Source organism: Nannobrachium achirus (assembly GCF_963921795.1).
Source record: "Nannobrachium achirus genome assembly, chromosome: 22".
NCBI lineage: Eukaryota > Metazoa > Chordata > Actinopteri > Myctophiformes > Myctophidae > Nannobrachium > Nannobrachium achirus.
In genome coordinates this window covers 35,847,739-35,865,238 of record NC_137829.1, presented here as the reverse complement: position 1 = coordinate 35,865,238, position 17,500 = coordinate 35,847,739, and the positions used below count along the sequence as shown (strand labels likewise).

Below are 17,500 nucleotides of genomic sequence, written 5' to 3'. Positions count from 1 at the left end.
ATTACGTAATCTACTGTAAATCATGTACCCAAATAAAATGTTTTGGATGCATATTTGTGTGCTGTTTTATGCATGACTATTTCTGCTTAAAAATACCGCCCAAAACGAAGGAGGCCCTAAATGTGTTGAAGGGAGATGACTTGAGTGCAGTTGAACGTGGAGACTGGACAGACCGTCTGACTGCTGTGGGTGTATGTATTAAGTTGTTAGCGAATGGGAATGGGGGGAGGGCTGAGCGTGTACACCTCCTGCCAGGGACGCCTGATTTGGAATCGCACATGAGTTGACGTGCAGAGAATGTTAGAGAGGCAGGAGCTGATATTTCTAAAATGGCCTTTTGGCTGAAAATATTGAAAATAGCAGAGCTCCAAGCTCACAACGCGTCGCAGCGCGACACGTTGTGAGCTTGGAGGTCGGCTATTTTCAGTGATACCACACTGCACTAAGCATAATCAAGTCAATACTGGAGATGTCGTGTACGCTATTCTACACAGAAAGGGCAATTATTTCAACATAAGATGCTGTGTTCAAGCTCAGGAGAGTTTGGACAAGGCAATTCTCTTGAATGCTGCCTTCAGGTATGGCATGGAAAGAGGGCATTTGCATTTTTTTCACCGTAGTAAAAACTGCATTCATGGTCTGGAGAGAGCACTTTTTACAGACAGATAAAAGGGCAGGGGCTCAAGCCCCCTTTGATGTCTATGTGTGCACGTGCCTGCCTCCTGCCTTCTGTGAGTCCTAGACTATACCTGAACTACCTGCTACGCTCGATTCAATTCATAGGTTCTCTTATTTCCGGATAATATGTCCGATAAAGAGACAGGGAGAGTGTATCAGAGAAGAGGGGAAAGTCCGAAAAATGGAAAAAGAGAAAGGTAGAGGTGGGGGATGAGAGAGGGAAGATGAAAGCGCCGTCGAGTTCAAACAAACAAACTCCCGGCTTGCCCTCAAATCTCCCGTTACCATGGAGATTCCACTGCCGATGCTGCGTCCGTGGGGACTCTGTCCTGCAAACACATGGGGAGAGAGAGAGGGGGACGGTACTGGAGAGAGAGAGAGAGAGAGAGATTTTGAAAGCATCACAGTGAAACCCTATGCGAGGCCTGTATATATTTTGTTGTGCGATGACTAGCTCACCTCAGGTTGCACATCATCTAGTGAGCTTGTAGATCTGCTATTTTTGCTATTTTAGAATTGACAAAATACATGTTTTAGGAGTCTCAGAAGTAATGATTAATGGATTTTATTTTTGCGCTTTTCTAAGCAAGTTGTGAAAGCACTTTACATTCATTCATACATTGGGAGGTGAAGCGGCGAACAGTCAACGCCAGCGTCCTCACTTCCCACATTCACACACCAATGGTGGCAACTGGCGAGCTAACATCATAGGAGGCAATGCGTGGTTCAATGTCATGCCCAAGGACACTTCGACATGTTGACTGGAGGAGCCGGGATTTGAACCGCCGACCCAGTCACCCACTGATCATTGGCCAACCTGCTCTACCTCCTGAGCCACAGCTGCTCAGGTGGAGACCCAGACGTATCAGTGATGTCAGTCATCTCCAAATTTGGGCATTGTTTCAGCATGCGGCTGTTACCATAGCGGCGGTATCAGTGATGACAGTCCTCTCCAAATTTGGACATTGTTTCAGCGTGCGGCTGTTACCATGGCAGCAAAGCATACAGTACAGGCGGCCGTATCAGTGATGTCAGAAATTTGGCCTCTGTTTCGCCCATTTATGGCCATATACAGTATGGTGTTCTGTGTCCAGGCCAGTCTGTGACGTCAGTAGTAGTACAATGATGTCAGAGTGTAGACAGGCGTTCTGTGAATTAATAGTTATATGGATATTGTGCATGTAACATGTGGGTCCCACAGAGTCCCATTATTGAAAGCAATGCGCGTGTGACAAGTCAGTTATTTGAAGCCCGCATAGAATAGAAACAAGTCTATAGTATAACCTGTTTAAAATGTTGCCTTGTGTCTTCATATCTACGTTTTAAACAGCATTAACCCTAGCGTCCCAATTGTGAACATGTCATAATAGGCAAATTAGTATAAGCTACAACCACATTTTAGCTACCATTACCATATGTCAGATATCTTACGATATGCATTTGATTATACAAATATGGAGCCGGATGGGCGCCTGTTGGTTTAACCGTTAACTTAAATAGAACATGTCTGGATTAGAAAGCTCGTCTACACAGAGAAATCGAAAACTGCCAACTGTGAAAATGGGAAAGAAAAGTGAAAAGGAGTATAAAATAACAGGTCCCTCTTGCAGCCATCTCAAGAAGGGGATAGATCACAGTTTTGTCAAGAGATCTTGGCTGAATTCAGACTGCAACACTTGCCAGGACTGTAAAGATGACGAGCAGCCCTCTGATACCCAGACACTGGAATGTGATGAAGAGGAAGGAGACACAACCGCAACGATATGGCTGTGTTTAAAATGTGGACATAGAGGATGCGGGCGAACCTCAAACCACCAGCATGCCATCAAACACTATCAGACTGCCCGGACAAATCCACATTGCTTGGTGGTCAACATGGACGACTGGAGTGTGTGGTGTTATATATGTGATGACGAAGTTCTGTGCAGTAAAACTGGACATCTAGCTCAGTTGGTGACCAACATCAAAAAACAAGCCCTGTTAAAGAACAGAAATAAGTCATCTCAGAGAGGTTTGAAGGTGGAGGCCGTGCTGGAAGAACAGCCGGTGACTACGGTTGATGACAATACAGAAGAAAACGAGGACAATCTGAAGAAAAATGTCAAGCAGAAAGGAACTGTGAGAGTGAAGGGTCTCAGCAACCTCGGGAACACATGTTTTTTTAATGCTGTCATTCAGAACCTCTCTCAAACCCAGATGTTAAGGCAGATTCTCTGTAAAGTGAGAAGAGCAGATAAGATTAACGTTACACCAAGTGCCTCCTCAGATCTGGAGCCTATTATGGTTGAGTTGGGCCAGCCTGGATCCCTGACTATGTCAATGTGTACGATTCTGAGTGAGATTCAGACAAGCAAGCAAAGTGTTGTATGTCCTCGGGGCCTGTTTGCACAAGTTTGTAAAAAGGCTGCCCGGTTCCAAGGCTTCCGGCAACAGGACAGTCAAGAGCTCCTGCGCTACCTACTGGATGGGTTGAGAACTGAGGAGACCAAAAGATTACATTCAGGATTGTTGGAGGCATTGAAAGAATCTGGGAAAATCACATCAATTAAAGAGTATGAGAAGAATGGATCTTTCAGAAACTTTGTTGATGACGTGTTTGGTGGGGAATTGACCAGTAAACTAGTGTGTCGAGAATGCAACACGGTGTCATTAGTCACAGAGTCATTCCTGGATCTTTCCCTTCCAGTTTCAGATGAGGCGTATAGGAAAAGGCAGCCGAAAAAAGGACCTCGGAAGGCTAGCGAGTGTAACGAGGATTACACATACAGCCCTGCTTTGACCAATGGAAATGTTGACGTTCCCACTGGCACTGCTAGCAAGTACCAGCAGAAGAAAGCCAAGAAAGAGGCAAATAAACGATCCAAGAATCAACGAAGGCAACAGAAGCATGAAGGGAAGAAGACTTTGGACAGTCTCACCCCACTGAGCCCTGCAGAGACTGCCCAGACAGATCCTCCCGACCCAGAGGCTGGGGAACACTCTGAGAACGGTACTCTGGAAGAGGCTCCAGTGAGTCAGATAAACTCAGCTGAAATTGGTGTTTCAGAACAGGATACAGAGGAACGTAATGTAGCCCAGGCCAACGGGGAACATGAAGAAAGAGGGGAGGAACTGGAAGACTCCATGAGAAACCACAAATCGCTTGATGCATCACCGCTCTGCAATCGTTCCACCGTCTTATCAGAGGACCAACACCCAAAGAACAGCGATTTGGAAGACGGAAATAACTCCGAGACGAGTCAAGAAGTGGTGGACGATGTGCGACTGGCAGATGAAATGGACAAAATGTCCTTGAATGAAGGCACAGAAGAACCTGAAGCAGTGGAAGATGATGGGGAGAGAGACATTCCAGCGGAACATAAAGAGTACACCGTGGTAGACCAGGACCCAGAGTTGACCTTCAGCACTCTGGCTACGAGAACCGCCCCAGAGAAACAGCAGTGTTCTGTGCAGTCCTGTCTGTTTCAATTCACAGAAGTGGAGAACCTCACCCAGACGAACCGCCTATTGTGTGTCACGTGCACTAAACGGCATGCAGACAAAACCAACTCTCATGGATCCAAGAAGACGGTATACACCGATGCCTTCAAGCAAATGCTTATCTCCTCCCCTCCTCCAGTACTCACGCTACACTTGAAGAGATTCCAACAGATTGGTCACAGTTTATCTAAGGTGAGCAGACACGTCCAGTTCCCTCAAATACTGGACCTTGCACCTTTCTGTTCTACAAAATGCAAGAACGTGCCAGAAGGAGAAAATAAAGTTTTGTACAGCCTCTATGGTACTGTAGAGCACAGTGGATCAATGAGCTCAGGTCATTATACAGCGAATGTCAAAGCACGACCTCCATGCCCGACACCCTCATCCAATGGAGTGGCAATAGAAGGAGACGCAGAGCCACCTAAAGGATCGTGGTTCCATATCAGTGATTCCAGCGTTCAGTCCGTGACAGAGAGCAATGTCCAGGGTTCCCAAGCCTACCTCCTTTTCTATGAAAGGATCCATTAGTCGGCAATTCCACACAACTCAGGAAACAAAAACACACCAATCCGCTGCTGATTCAGGCTCACAACAAAAGGATCCCACTTTGAGTCGGCCAGTGGGGAATCTAAGGAACTTGTTTCTACTACGGCAACGTGAGGCGGGACTACGGCTGCTATGACGCAATCGCCGCTGCGGTCCAAATTGTTAAGCAAAGAGTCGTCGGCTACGGCGTCCCACCTCTTTCACTGAACGCTTTGGTTCCCATGGCGATGCGTCAACACAGCAGGCGTAGTAGGCGCAACGTGGAAAGGGACCTACTGGCGTAGCACAGACGGCTGCTACGGCGGCAGGTTGATCTATCGAGCGCTGATCATTTCCGGTTGTCGTTGTCATCTGCCGTCGCCGTACTACACTTACAGTAAATAGCCTATAATCCGTTTGTGCAACGCAGACTGTTCCTACGAAACAGTGTGGGCTCGCATGTAACACCATGTATGGGCATAAAGAGCTACCCTTTGGCTTCAGCTCATTGGCTAAGGGCCCTGCCTTTGTACTGTCGAGGAGAACTTGACTGATATGATAGATTACGTCATTTTGAGGAGAACTTGCTAGATAAACTAGACCAGGTCAACCTGGTTGTGCCAGACCCCCTGTCTGTCATCATCATTTATGACATCATGCCTTTTGTAGGCATGTCATCATCATGTCATCATCATATATACCCTTTATATAGAAAACCCGGACAGACCGACATTTGCTTATGTAGGCCTACCCATTTCATGGGTCTGGCAATAATGAAGATAAAATACCTGTGCTAGCTTTCAGCGAGCCCTCAATAATAAACTGTAACAGAGAGAGAAAAAGATTATACCACAAGGAGGCCAATCTCATCACTCTGCAAAGCAGGAATTACTGCTTCTGAAGGGGATATATTGCACTTACAGTATAAGCTTCGGGCAGTACTACTTGTCAACTGCTAGGGTAGGTGGCCTTCCTGATCCTACCGCTGCAGATGTGATGGTTATATTATTGCAGAATGATTGGTTAAAAATAAAAGTGTTAATGGCATTTATTTCCAATTCCATTTGCCTGTTATGAAATAGCCCTTTTCACAATTTAAGTTGGGTTGAATTAAGAATGAATTTAATAAGTTTTTTACATAACGTGTCTATGTGCTAATTTAAAGTCACCTTGGCTAATAAAGTGGGAGGAACACGGTCGATTAAATACTTTTAATTTAAAAAAAAAAGAAAAAAAATAGAGGGTATGCGCGTGAGATCATCATCATACCCGGAAGTTATGCGGGAACGCCTACTGAGAGGCAAAAAATGACTTTTTGCCACTCAGCCCATACTTCCAAACAGAAAGTCCTATCTGATTGCATTAAACGATGTTAAACAATGTTAAACTCACTTTGCCACTTTGCCACTCTGCCACTCGTTTTGCCATTCACTTTCTGCATGCGCATACTCCTCTATAGGTGAACATTCGATGTTGAACAGCTATTGACCGCGAAGAGATTTGATGTAGAGGGGAAAAGGGGAGGGGGCCAAGTAGTATACTCCTGGGGAACCTTGGAGTATATAGGATTATACTCCAAAAATATATACTGTAGGTTTTAAGTGGTTAAAAATCAAACATACAGTTTACAGTTACAGTTTAGGCATTTAGCAGACGCTTTTAATCCAAAGCGACTTACAATAAGCAGATACAACATCACAATAATAAACAAGATAATAGGTCAGTACATTAACAGCAATGTAACAATGTAAATGGATATCTATCTAGAGAAAAACACAATATAATCAAAGTTCTAAAGAAACCTAAAAAGACAAATGCTAACTAGCTTCATGTATGGTCATTGATTTAACTGTAGTGCTAAGGGTTTTAACCTGACTTTCGCCAGATGGTTTGCAGCATTGCGTATGCCTGCATAACGCTCTGCTTTACCATCTGGGCTCGGTCCAGCACAACCGATGTAAGGGGCGGGCCATTTTTTCAAATTCTAAAGCAGGTGATTGGATATGGCCGTGCCAACTCCAACCACTCATATTGGCCTGTCTGCATGACGTTGCACCCAGAATCCGCCTCCTGGGTCTGCAATCAGACTCTATTGGCTCAGAGCCGCTCAGAGCCCGCCCATAGCTGCCGCTGATTGGTCCGGCCCGGGACTTTACGAGTGTTATCAACTGTGCTGGAGCGAGCCCAGATGGTAAAGCAATGCATAAGCAATGCTGCCACCATCTGGCGAAAGTCAGGTTAAAGGGTTTAGGTGGAGTCTGAAAAGGTGAGTCTTCAGTCCACGGCGAAAACATGAAACCTTTTGTACAGCTGAACGTATTATAGGTGTAGGAGAAGACCAAAGACCTGCTGAGATGAAGACCAATTATAACCCGATGAGGGCCAAAATGTTTTATTTAATTTTGTATACAAAAGTATTTCAATCGCAAGTGAAGAAGACAGTGGTGAAGGAGTGGTGCATGACTATTATGACATGCACAGAATCGGCACGCTAGGGTTCATGTGGTTAAACAACAAACACATATTTTGTATTTATAGAACCATGCACAGCAGACATACTGGAAAGAAATTGGGCCACTTCCTTACTTCCTTCACAGGTGTTACCAATGATACTGATTAAGGGTCTGTTCCATTCTGGTCAAACAGAGTCAGGGTGCTGATATTGTGCATGGTGGCTCATTGGAATAGCCTAGTTCCAGACCCTGAATCGCTAGCCACACCCCTTTAATTTTTTTGTTTGGCGATTCAGGTCTAGCATCGCTCTCATTGAGGAGGGCCTGCCTCGGTTGAAAATCCGATCGGCGAATCAGCGCCGTGAATCAGCGTCTTGTGATCAGCGTGGGTGGGTGTTTCCCAGAACTCATGTGTGTTTCCAAGTACACCAGCGCCGCCGCCGTACCGTACCGCGCATCGCGTCGCGATAAAATGCGGTAAATTGCGGTAAAATGCGATCGTATCGATCTCGCTATGAAACACCAGTAGCAGGCATGTTATGTTGTGTTTGATTACTAGTTCGTAGTGCTCCTATTCTGACTGTTTCTTTGGTTAGCAAGTAGCACTAGCAAGCAACAGGCTAGCCACTAGCCAGTCACACATAACAACACTATGTCATGTGTTGGTCGGTGAACCAATCGCTGAAGACTGCCTCTTTTTGGCAACACCCATCCCTGCAAACGCCGTAGGCGGAACCGAGTTCAGACTGAATAATGAAGTGAAACGAAATGTTAATTCAGGCTGAGTGTCAGGCTATCATTGGAAACCACTGGGTCTCAAAGTGGGGTCCAGGGACCCTCATGGTTCCTTGAGGGGGTTCCAAATGCCCACTTATGGATGTATAACGCTGAGAGTTATGGGGTCCTTGAAATGTAAAAGTTTGAGAACCACTGTTATGTGCCACACTGAATGAAACAGAGCGAGAGCATTCACAATATGGCTGCTATGCATAGAGCCTATTCTACAATCATTTTAGGCACATTTCATTCTTCCTTTATGCTAGTTGCGACAGTCAACTAGGATAAAGGATGCTTGTTTTATATATAGTAAATCCTTTTTCATATTGTTTGATAGCATAGACACAGAAGATGAAACAAAAAGCTCCTTCTGCCCTCAATTCCAGGCTGCTTTGTCAGCTGTGCTGCCATAGGAATTATGCGTGTTGATGCTTTCATCCTTGAACCCAAACATAAAATACCACTACCTTCCTATAGCCTTTGATGATACTAATAAGAAGGTTTTGAGTTTTGCAACATGCATTAGCATCTGTGTTATGTGCCATGTGAATATAATTATTATTAATGTGCTCTTTGTGAACGCATTATGAATAGATATGAAATATGTACCACCAGACTGAATCGTGTCCTGTCACCATTAGCCAATTACAATATTTAGAATAGTGTCTTTGCGGCATCAAATTGACAGAGATATGTGACAGAAAGATTCGATTATTATGATGATTTTTGGGTTGTTATTGATTCTGAAACGTAATCAATTTGTATGAAAATATATATGTTAGAAAGGATATTGTGCCATTTTATCTTCCACTCTGGAAGATAGTGATGGTACTATCAGAAATAGTACCATCACACAGTGACAGTAATATGGTCTCAAAGCTTTAGACCTAAATGTAATATTTCCTTTTTGTTATTGTTATTAATGGTTTGTTTTTTGTCATTGCAAGCTATCGGTATGTTAACCCCTCCTCCAACCTGTCCCCCCCCCCCCCCCTCCCCTCTTGTCTCCTCTCTCTTCACAGCGGTGTCATTCATGAGACACAGCGCTTCAGCCTTTGGATTTGCCGTGAGTTTCCGACTACCCACTTCCCTCTCCGTTTGCATTGATCAATTAGTCATAACTGTGGTCTCTGTGATTTATTAACGCTCGTCGGAGAAAACCAACGGTGCAATTGGTGCCTTTGTTTCCTAGGTAACAAGGCAGAGAAAAAAAAAAGGCTTTGGGTGAACGGGGAGCTCAGATCCAATGTCCCCAAGGCAGTGGTGTAAAGCAGTGGTCCTCAACCTTTTCTGGCCGTGACCCCCAAAATAATCATATTTTAACTGGGGACCCCCCACCCTGACGAGTACTGAGAGTTGAGACATTTTGTATAACACGGTTCTATTGTGAAAATAGCAGATCTACATGCTCACAACCCCCTGGGGGTCCCGACCCACAGGTTGAGAACCACTGGTGTAAAGTAATAAAGTACTTTTACTGTACTTACTAAGTACAATTTTGAGGTATTTGTTCTTGAGTATTTCAAATTGCAAATACTTTTACTTCTATACTCCACTACATCTCAGATTCAAATATTGTACTCCACTACAATTATTTGATAACTTTAGTTACCAGTTACCTTGCAGGTATAAATTATAATATTATAAAACATTAACCAATTTAGTCCTATTTTATACTTGAAAATAGCCCATCTACAAGTTCCCATCGATCTGCTATTTTCAAACATTTTGTACTTTTACTTTTGGTACTTTGAGTACTTTTTGACGCCAAATACTTGCATACTTTTATTCAAGAACATTTTGAATTCCGGACCTTTACTTAGTATTTCTATATTGCAGTATTGATCCTTTTACTTAAAGGAGCTATAGTCAACTTTTTCTTGAAAAACGGATGCTAAAATAAAAATAATGTTTCAAAAATATTTTATAAATAAATAAGCTTCATATATGTGTTTCAATTAGAAAATTACCACAAAAAGTGTAAAATAATGATAAAATAATCATTTTGGCCATTGTCGGGCCGACACTTTGTTTACATTCTAGTCTAACACTATCAAAGAATATCTATAATATGTACATTGAAACTATACACACATAGAATGAATGAATGAATAGTTTAGTTCAATGAGACATTACAAGTAATGTTTTTCTTTTTTTATCCTGTTCAAACAGGTATCGAAAAGGTATAGGCAGAAGCTTAATGCTTGTTGATGCCTGTCCTTACTGCAGTATTTTACATTATGACTCGAAAGAAGAATGTAGAGAACCTACAAACATAACAAACAAACAAAAATATGATGCCAGGTCTACAAATGACCTGGCATCTGTCTACATCAGGGGTTTTCAAAATGTTTTACTCAGGGCACCCCTGTAAATAACCTTTTCATCCACGGCACCCCTGAATTACACTGTTAATTTTTAGAATCTTACATCATATTGGAGAAATATCCATTTCCATCAGAACTGACTGAAAATAACGTTATACTCCACGTTTAACCACTTGAACCCCAGCATGCCTATTCTGGGGGGAAGGTTCACCAAAAATAGCCAATCTACAAGCTTGTAGATCTGCTATTTTTGGTGAAGAGAGTTGTCGTATAGATAGAACAAGAACTCATCAAGTACAGTGCAAATCAGGTCTGTTTGAAGTGATATAGTCTGTTGAAGTGATATTGATGAATTCCGAATATTATCAAATTATCTCGCGGCACCCCTGGGCTGGCATCATGATCACGGCACCCCCAGGGTGCCCCGTCACCCACTTTGAAACCCCCTGATCTAAGTAACATTTTAGCCTTTGAATAATAAGCCTGCTGTCAAGTGCTATGGGTTAAGGTGGAGTCTGAAGAGGTGAGTCTGAAGAGGTGAGTCTTCCGACTACGGCGGAAGATTGGCAGTGTCTGCAGATTGCAGTTCTTCCAACTGCAATGGGGAGTTCATTCCACAGTTTGGGAGCCAGAAGGTAGATGAGTCTGGGACATGTGGAGCTGTTTTAGGGAAGGTTCTGACAGCTTTTGACTGTTGGGCGAAAGCATTAGAACATTGTGGGAGCCAACACATCTTGTCAGGAGTTACTTTTCTTTTTAGCTTTATTGCATATTTCTTAGGATGAGAAACAAACATTTTGGCTATCCTATCCTATCCTATCCATTCTTCAGTGTATGTTACACTGAAGAATGGATAGTGTATGTTACAATGAAGAAGGCTGGATTGATCATCCTAAGAAATATGCAATAAAGCAAAAAAGAAAAGTAACTCTTGCCACTGTGTGCGATCCATTTCCTATGCATATTTGATGATCTAAGAGGACACCGCACCAGTCAAGTCAGAGCGCGGTGGTAACAAAAAGGTCTAGCCTACACGTCTTGCCATAGATATGCTAACAATTTGTCAGACCCATCAGTCCCTCACCTTGAGATTTAAAAACACCAAAACAAACAAAAAAAAAGGCACATTCAGGTTCACCTTGAGTTGCTCCAGATGTTTTGTAAAACGATCTGCAGGGAGAGGAAGTGAGTCATGTGAGGAAATGAAATGTGACCCCTGACATTGGAGATGCAATCACAGTGGGATGAAAATGAAAACACATTCACATAATGACCATAGGCCATTATAAACGTGATTACCATAGTGTAATTAAAATACTTTGAATACTGTAATCTGCAGGCTAGCTCTGAGCATCACGTCATTATTAAAGAATGGATTTAATTAACAACTGTAATATTAGGCTATGCAGGCGATGCAACATTATACATCATGGTGTTTAGTGTCCCATAATAGAGACATTTTCAGTTTTATAATTTCTCACTGCATGCTGGATGCCGTTACAGCAGCATCTCAAGGTTATACATTTACAGTTCTTAAAGTGAAACTCTCATTTGCAATGGGGCAAGTGGGATTTATTTTAAAGTGCCATAGACCTAACCAAAAGTCCCAAAACAACAAAGTATTTCAACAATTTCACATACTGTATAGCCTGTAATTAAGTCCAGAAATATCCAGAAACGTCTCCCTTCTGTAAACGTGGCACCACATTAGGATTATTATTTAGACTTCAATAGGACTAATGAGAATGTTCTTGAACAAAGGCCACTGAAACACTTCTGTGTAGACTCCTGGGTCAGGTAACCCTTGTGTGTGAACTTTAAGTATAATATGAAGATATGTTATGAATGTGTTATTTTTTCCCCCCATTTCTCCCTCTTTGAATAGCAAAACTGCAAAAATATATAGTGATGTTTATTAAGTTAGCAATAATGTCAAATTACTGTATATAAATGTAACAACAGTCACCCAAATGTATATTGTTGCTGTCGGGCAGAAACCTTGAGTCTCCATGTTTCATCTTTTAATTTCTTTTCATAAATCCCTTCGTTTTTTTTAAGCTTTTTGAAAGTGATAGTGGTTCAATCTGTCTGGGTTTCATAAATATTTAACCAATGAAAGGTAATAATCCTACAGAGTATCATTTCTTCAATGGATTAAAATATAATACAATAATATTCTTTCGACTAATTGTGTTGGTTCAGTTCTCACATCATTTATTGGAAAAGAACATATATTATAGAGTAATTGCAACTTTGCAAGATAGCTGGAGTTATAAATGTCTATGTTAACAACACAGTAGTATCCTTTATTATTATCATGATATATTATATTTGTATTCTCCCTCTGTTCTGTCATTTGTTCCTCTGTCTCTGGTGTAGTTCGACGCCACACTGGATGTACTGTCTTCCATCATCGTGCTGTGGCGCTATAGCAACGCGGCGGCCGTGCACTCCGCACACAGAGAGTACATGTGAGTACCAACCAACCACAGTGGCGTCACAAGGGGGGGAAAAGTGGCACTGAGTTATTATAGGGCCCAACTCGCCCAAGGTGGAGGGGCCTTAATTATTTTATACTTTGCTATTGAAAAATAGAAGATATACAAGCTCACACTGCGAGCTTGTAGATCTGTTATTTTTGAAAAGTCGTGGCTACTGTTCACAATTGCAATCTTTGTTACACAATTGTAATTTTTTTTATCAAACAAGGTCATGTTTCCAGGAGCAGGTTTATACTGTATACTCAAATGACTTGCATTAAACAAGTATGACACAAATAGCATGCACAAATACATTAGTGTTTGTAATAATATATATTTATTTTTTCCCCGGTATTTACAGCCTTAGGACACTGTAGTGTCAATACAGTATATTACAGAATCACCATGACAGATAAGCTAATAATTGAAGTTGGTTCATCTGACACCTTGTTACCATCTTTCTACGAATTGTTCTATTGGTAAATCTATTCAACTTCGAATTCTGTCACCTCTCCTCTCCTTTGTCTCCCTCTATGCCTCTATCCTACACAGTAAAATCCTAGTGGTAAAGGAGCATGAAACCCCACCTAAAACAATTCATCATGGGCGTGTTAGATTTAGATATGCCAATGTGTTGCTTACATCAAAGTCATCCTGCTGTGTTTTTAACCAGCAAAATCAACATATGGGCAGGGCTCCCTATACCTAATGTGTCCTGTCTATCTCAATAAAGGAAAAAGGGGAGTGAACTGCACCCTCTTTACAGGCTCTCACATACTTTCTTCTGTCTGTGGAACGGAATGGCATGCCTCTAATTTACAACCCAGTTGGCGCGGTTACTACATTCTGTTCACGCTGTTCAATCTTGTCACCCCAAGCCCACGTAATCCATCAACGAGTCCTCGGCCAGTTCCTCTGAGTTCATCAGGTAGCTGTCAGGATGCAGAGAGCCTTGTTGCTGTCCTGTCTTACAGCAGTCCCTCTGCTCCGCTCACAACTCACACACCATAAAAGACCCCAGTGGCTGGTCTGTCTGTCACTGTTGATTTGTCACTCACTGCACATGCACACACAGACGCATATGCATATAGCTGTGAGCTACTGTCTGTGTCTGAACATATATATATTTTTTTAAGCTTGAGTACATGTGAAAACGGACTGACGGATTGTTGGGTGAACTAGAAAAAATGTGCTCCTCGGAGCACAGGTCTCCGTCAGGGCAGGTAGTTTATTATAGGCCAGCAATGTTTCATGGCAATCGGACCCTGTGTTCATGATCCCAGGCATTTGGTTCAAGGGGCCACTCCTGCAAAGCCAATCTTAGCCAATCAGGAATGGAGGTTTCACGCCGATTGGTCCAACAGTGCCGGAGATCGATCGATCGATCGATCGATCGATCGATCGCACACACACACACACACACACACACACACACACACACACACACACACACACACACACACACACACACACACACACACACACACACACACACACACACACACACACACACACACACACACACACACACACACACACACACACACACACACACACACACACACACACACACACACACACACACACACACACACACACACACACACACACACACACACACACACACACACACACACACACACACACACACACACACACACACACACACACACACACACACACACACACACACACACACACACACACACACACACACACACACACACACACACACACACACACACACACACACACACACACACACACACACACACACACACACACACACACACACACACACACACACACACACACACACACACACACACACACACACAGTGGTAAAGCGACTAGCTTTCCCACTGTAAACTTGCCTTGTTATTTTTCTGATTCTGTCATAACCTTATGGTCTACAACAAACCTTTTGAATGCTAGTTAAGTGCACTACCTAGTCATTTAAATGTTGGTAGCCTTTGGTATTGGTCATTATTTTATGTCATTATGCATAATTTAAATATTCAGTCAAGTCACAATATTACACAGTATAATTTGTTTGGCATTCTTTAATCTCTAAACAATAGCTCCAAACAAACACACCTTCCTTACCACCAGCTGTTACAGCTCTGGTTTCCTAAAAGAGTGACACCTGTCTGCTCTGCTCTTTATATAGGGTGGAGGAAGTAATTGGGTCATACCACTGGCCAGGGGTGTGTGCCTTTTGCTGTTTAAAGTTTTGCTTATATGAAAAGAATTGTGATGCTTCGAAACATGGTTTATGCTTACCTTAAACATGTTAATGATTTATGTGTGCTTTGCTTTGAAATGTTTTCTTGGTTTGTTTCCCTTGTATTTAAAGGTGAAGGTCAATGGTGCCTTTGATTAAGGAGAGTTGGTTTCATCCAACAGGGGAGTGGTCCAACACTACTTAAATCTCATTGAATTGACATTGTTTCAGTCATTCTGGTTTTGTCTCTAGCACTGGAGAAGTTAGGGGCACATGCTCTGAGAGGGAGCTCTGCCCCTACTCTGTACTGAAGTCAGTCGCACTTGTACAGTTTGCCTGTTTCCAGGTATTTTGTGCTTTAGGCATAGTCTGTAATTTTTGAATTTTTGTCGATTACCTATTTTTTCATTTTTGTCTATTTACATTTTTGAACTTTATAACCTGCAAGAAGAAAATAAATTTCAATTTTTTGGAACTTTGTTTGTCTTGTTCTGCTCACCTGCCCTCATCAAACGAACTCTTTTACACACACACACACACACACACACACACACACACACACACACACACACACACACACACACACACACACACACACACACATGCACGCATACACACACAGACAGATGGACAGACAGACGGACCGGGGCGGAAACACTAGCCCCTTTTACACACAAAGTGGAACCCGAACTTTTCAGAACCCAGACCTATTTTTTTGGTTTTGTTCCCACAGCCCGATTTCAGACAAGGTTCTGGAAACCGTTTTTAAGTTCTGATCTTGAGGTAGTACTAAACTTGAGTTCTGGGAAACTATGGGCGGGGCCAGCAGCGCTGCTGCTCTTTTTTGGGACCTTCCCGGTTAGGTCTGGTTATATGGAGCAGAACTAGTCCCGGAACTTCACCGGTTCTTGAAAGTTCTTGGTTCTGGAAAGTTGTGGTTCTAGTTCTGGTTCAGCGTTGGTGTTTGAATAAACTGATAGATGGGGGTTTTGCCCCTTATCTTTTTGACCAATGCATGGGTGAATAGACAATACAACGTGACTGCTGAATAGATCATGGCATAAAATAGTACACTAAAGGCAGGCAGAGATATGTAGTCTATATTTAGTCATACTAGACAACTGTGATGTTCAATTCTTGCAGTGTTTCCCTTGTAATATTATTAGCCAATGCCATCTGAGGATATTCTTGGTTATGGTTCCCTGTTTGTCCCAGTTTTGGTCGCAGCTGTTTCTTGCGCATGCTTTAACACTAAAATGACTCCAATACGGACAGGACTTTATTAAGGACAGTTAGTTAGCAGCATTCTATCCCAACCTAACACATTTTCGAAGGCTTCTTATAAATGCAATTATTTGACATTACAGCTATAGGTGATTTGATTTGCTGGGGGGAGGGGTCTGGGGCTGTGATGTGATCAATGCCACACACAGTTAGACTGAATTAAATACATGCATTTCCTTTAGGGAAATGTAGTCTTTATAATATGTATGTTTGATAACCAGTAACCACGTAAAGGCATCCCTATGTCACAGAACCTGAAACGAAATTTTGGGCAAATTCTCAAACTGTGCCTATAAAAAGGAAAAGAAATAACAAACATAGAGAAAATAACAGATCTACAAGCTCAAGATTTGTCTCACAAAGAAGTAGCAAATCATGCACACGCTATGATGTTTTGTAGCTCAAAACTGTTTTTCAGTCCTCTTGCTGCAGTGTCCCACCGCCACTGCAAAATCACTGCTATAGGAGACACTGGCATTGTGTCTACATTCTGCAGATGGAAGGAAGATATTCTCATCCATGCCTAGCAAATCTGTCAGTGGAGGAGATGAATGATCTGGCGATGGGGCTGCAGCAAATAGCCACGTCTTGTTTAGGTGTTGCCAGCACAGGGGAGTGTAAAGTAAAATCCTACTATAACTCATAAAATAAACGACTGTAACCTTACCTGACGACACCTCTCTCACTGCTGTCCAGATGCGAAGACAAATCTCCCCCGTTGTCTGTCGATCTGCTCATGGCCCCTCATGCACGTGTGTGAGGAGACACACACACAAACAGTATACACATGCACGTGCACATGCAGCATTCACTTCATTGTGTGTAGATAAATGACACCACAACACATACACTACCATTCATCGTTGTCGGTTGGAAACCATGTATGTCCAAAACCATTTTGTATTTATCACTTTAAAAACTATTTCAACTAGTGAAAATAGCCGATCTACAAGCACACAACGCCTCGCACGCGAGGTGTTGGTTGTGTGTGTTGTGTGCTTGTAGATCTGCTATTTTCACTAGTTTTGTGTGACAGTCTTGTGTGATGAAGCAGGGCTTTACTTATATAAATTAATACAAATTTGAAACTTGGAGATACAAGGTTTCTGCCCGACAGTGACGCATTGTTACACTTGTTCTAGTTGTTCATATCTGTGTAATATACTGTATAACTTTAACATTCCTCTTTGCTGTTGCTCATGGGTTCATAGTTGATCCTCTCCAGAGCCATGCACCAGAGATATTATTCTGTGTCAGTTTGTGATAAAATAA

At 42.4% G+C, this 17,500-nt stretch overlaps 2 protein-coding genes across 2 annotated transcripts in view; both read left to right on the top strand.

Annotated features, from left to right (window-relative positions):
* The window catches only part of LOC308308262 (transmembrane protein 163a), a gene marked incomplete at both ends in the record, with an annotated part of 106,782 nt that overhangs the window by 76,237 nt on the left and 13,045 nt on the right, over positions 1 to 17,500 (top strand). The window contains 2 exons of the mRNA XM_080753642.1: positions 8,936 to 8,979; positions 12,620 to 12,711. Coding sequence (XP_080609768.1) covers positions 8,936 to 8,979; positions 12,620 to 12,711 — 136 coding nt within the window. The remainder of the gene's footprint in view (positions 1 to 8,935; positions 8,980 to 12,619; positions 12,712 to 17,500) is intronic.
* Positions 2,239 to 4,686, top strand: LOC308308103 (ubiquitin carboxyl-terminal hydrolase 16-like; the record flags this gene model as incomplete). Its single annotated transcript, XM_080753472.1, has 1 exon — positions 2,239 to 4,686. The coding sequence occupies one exon, from the start codon at positions 2,239 to 2,241 to the stop codon at positions 4,684 to 4,686; it is 2,448 nt and encodes an 815-aa protein (XP_080609598.1).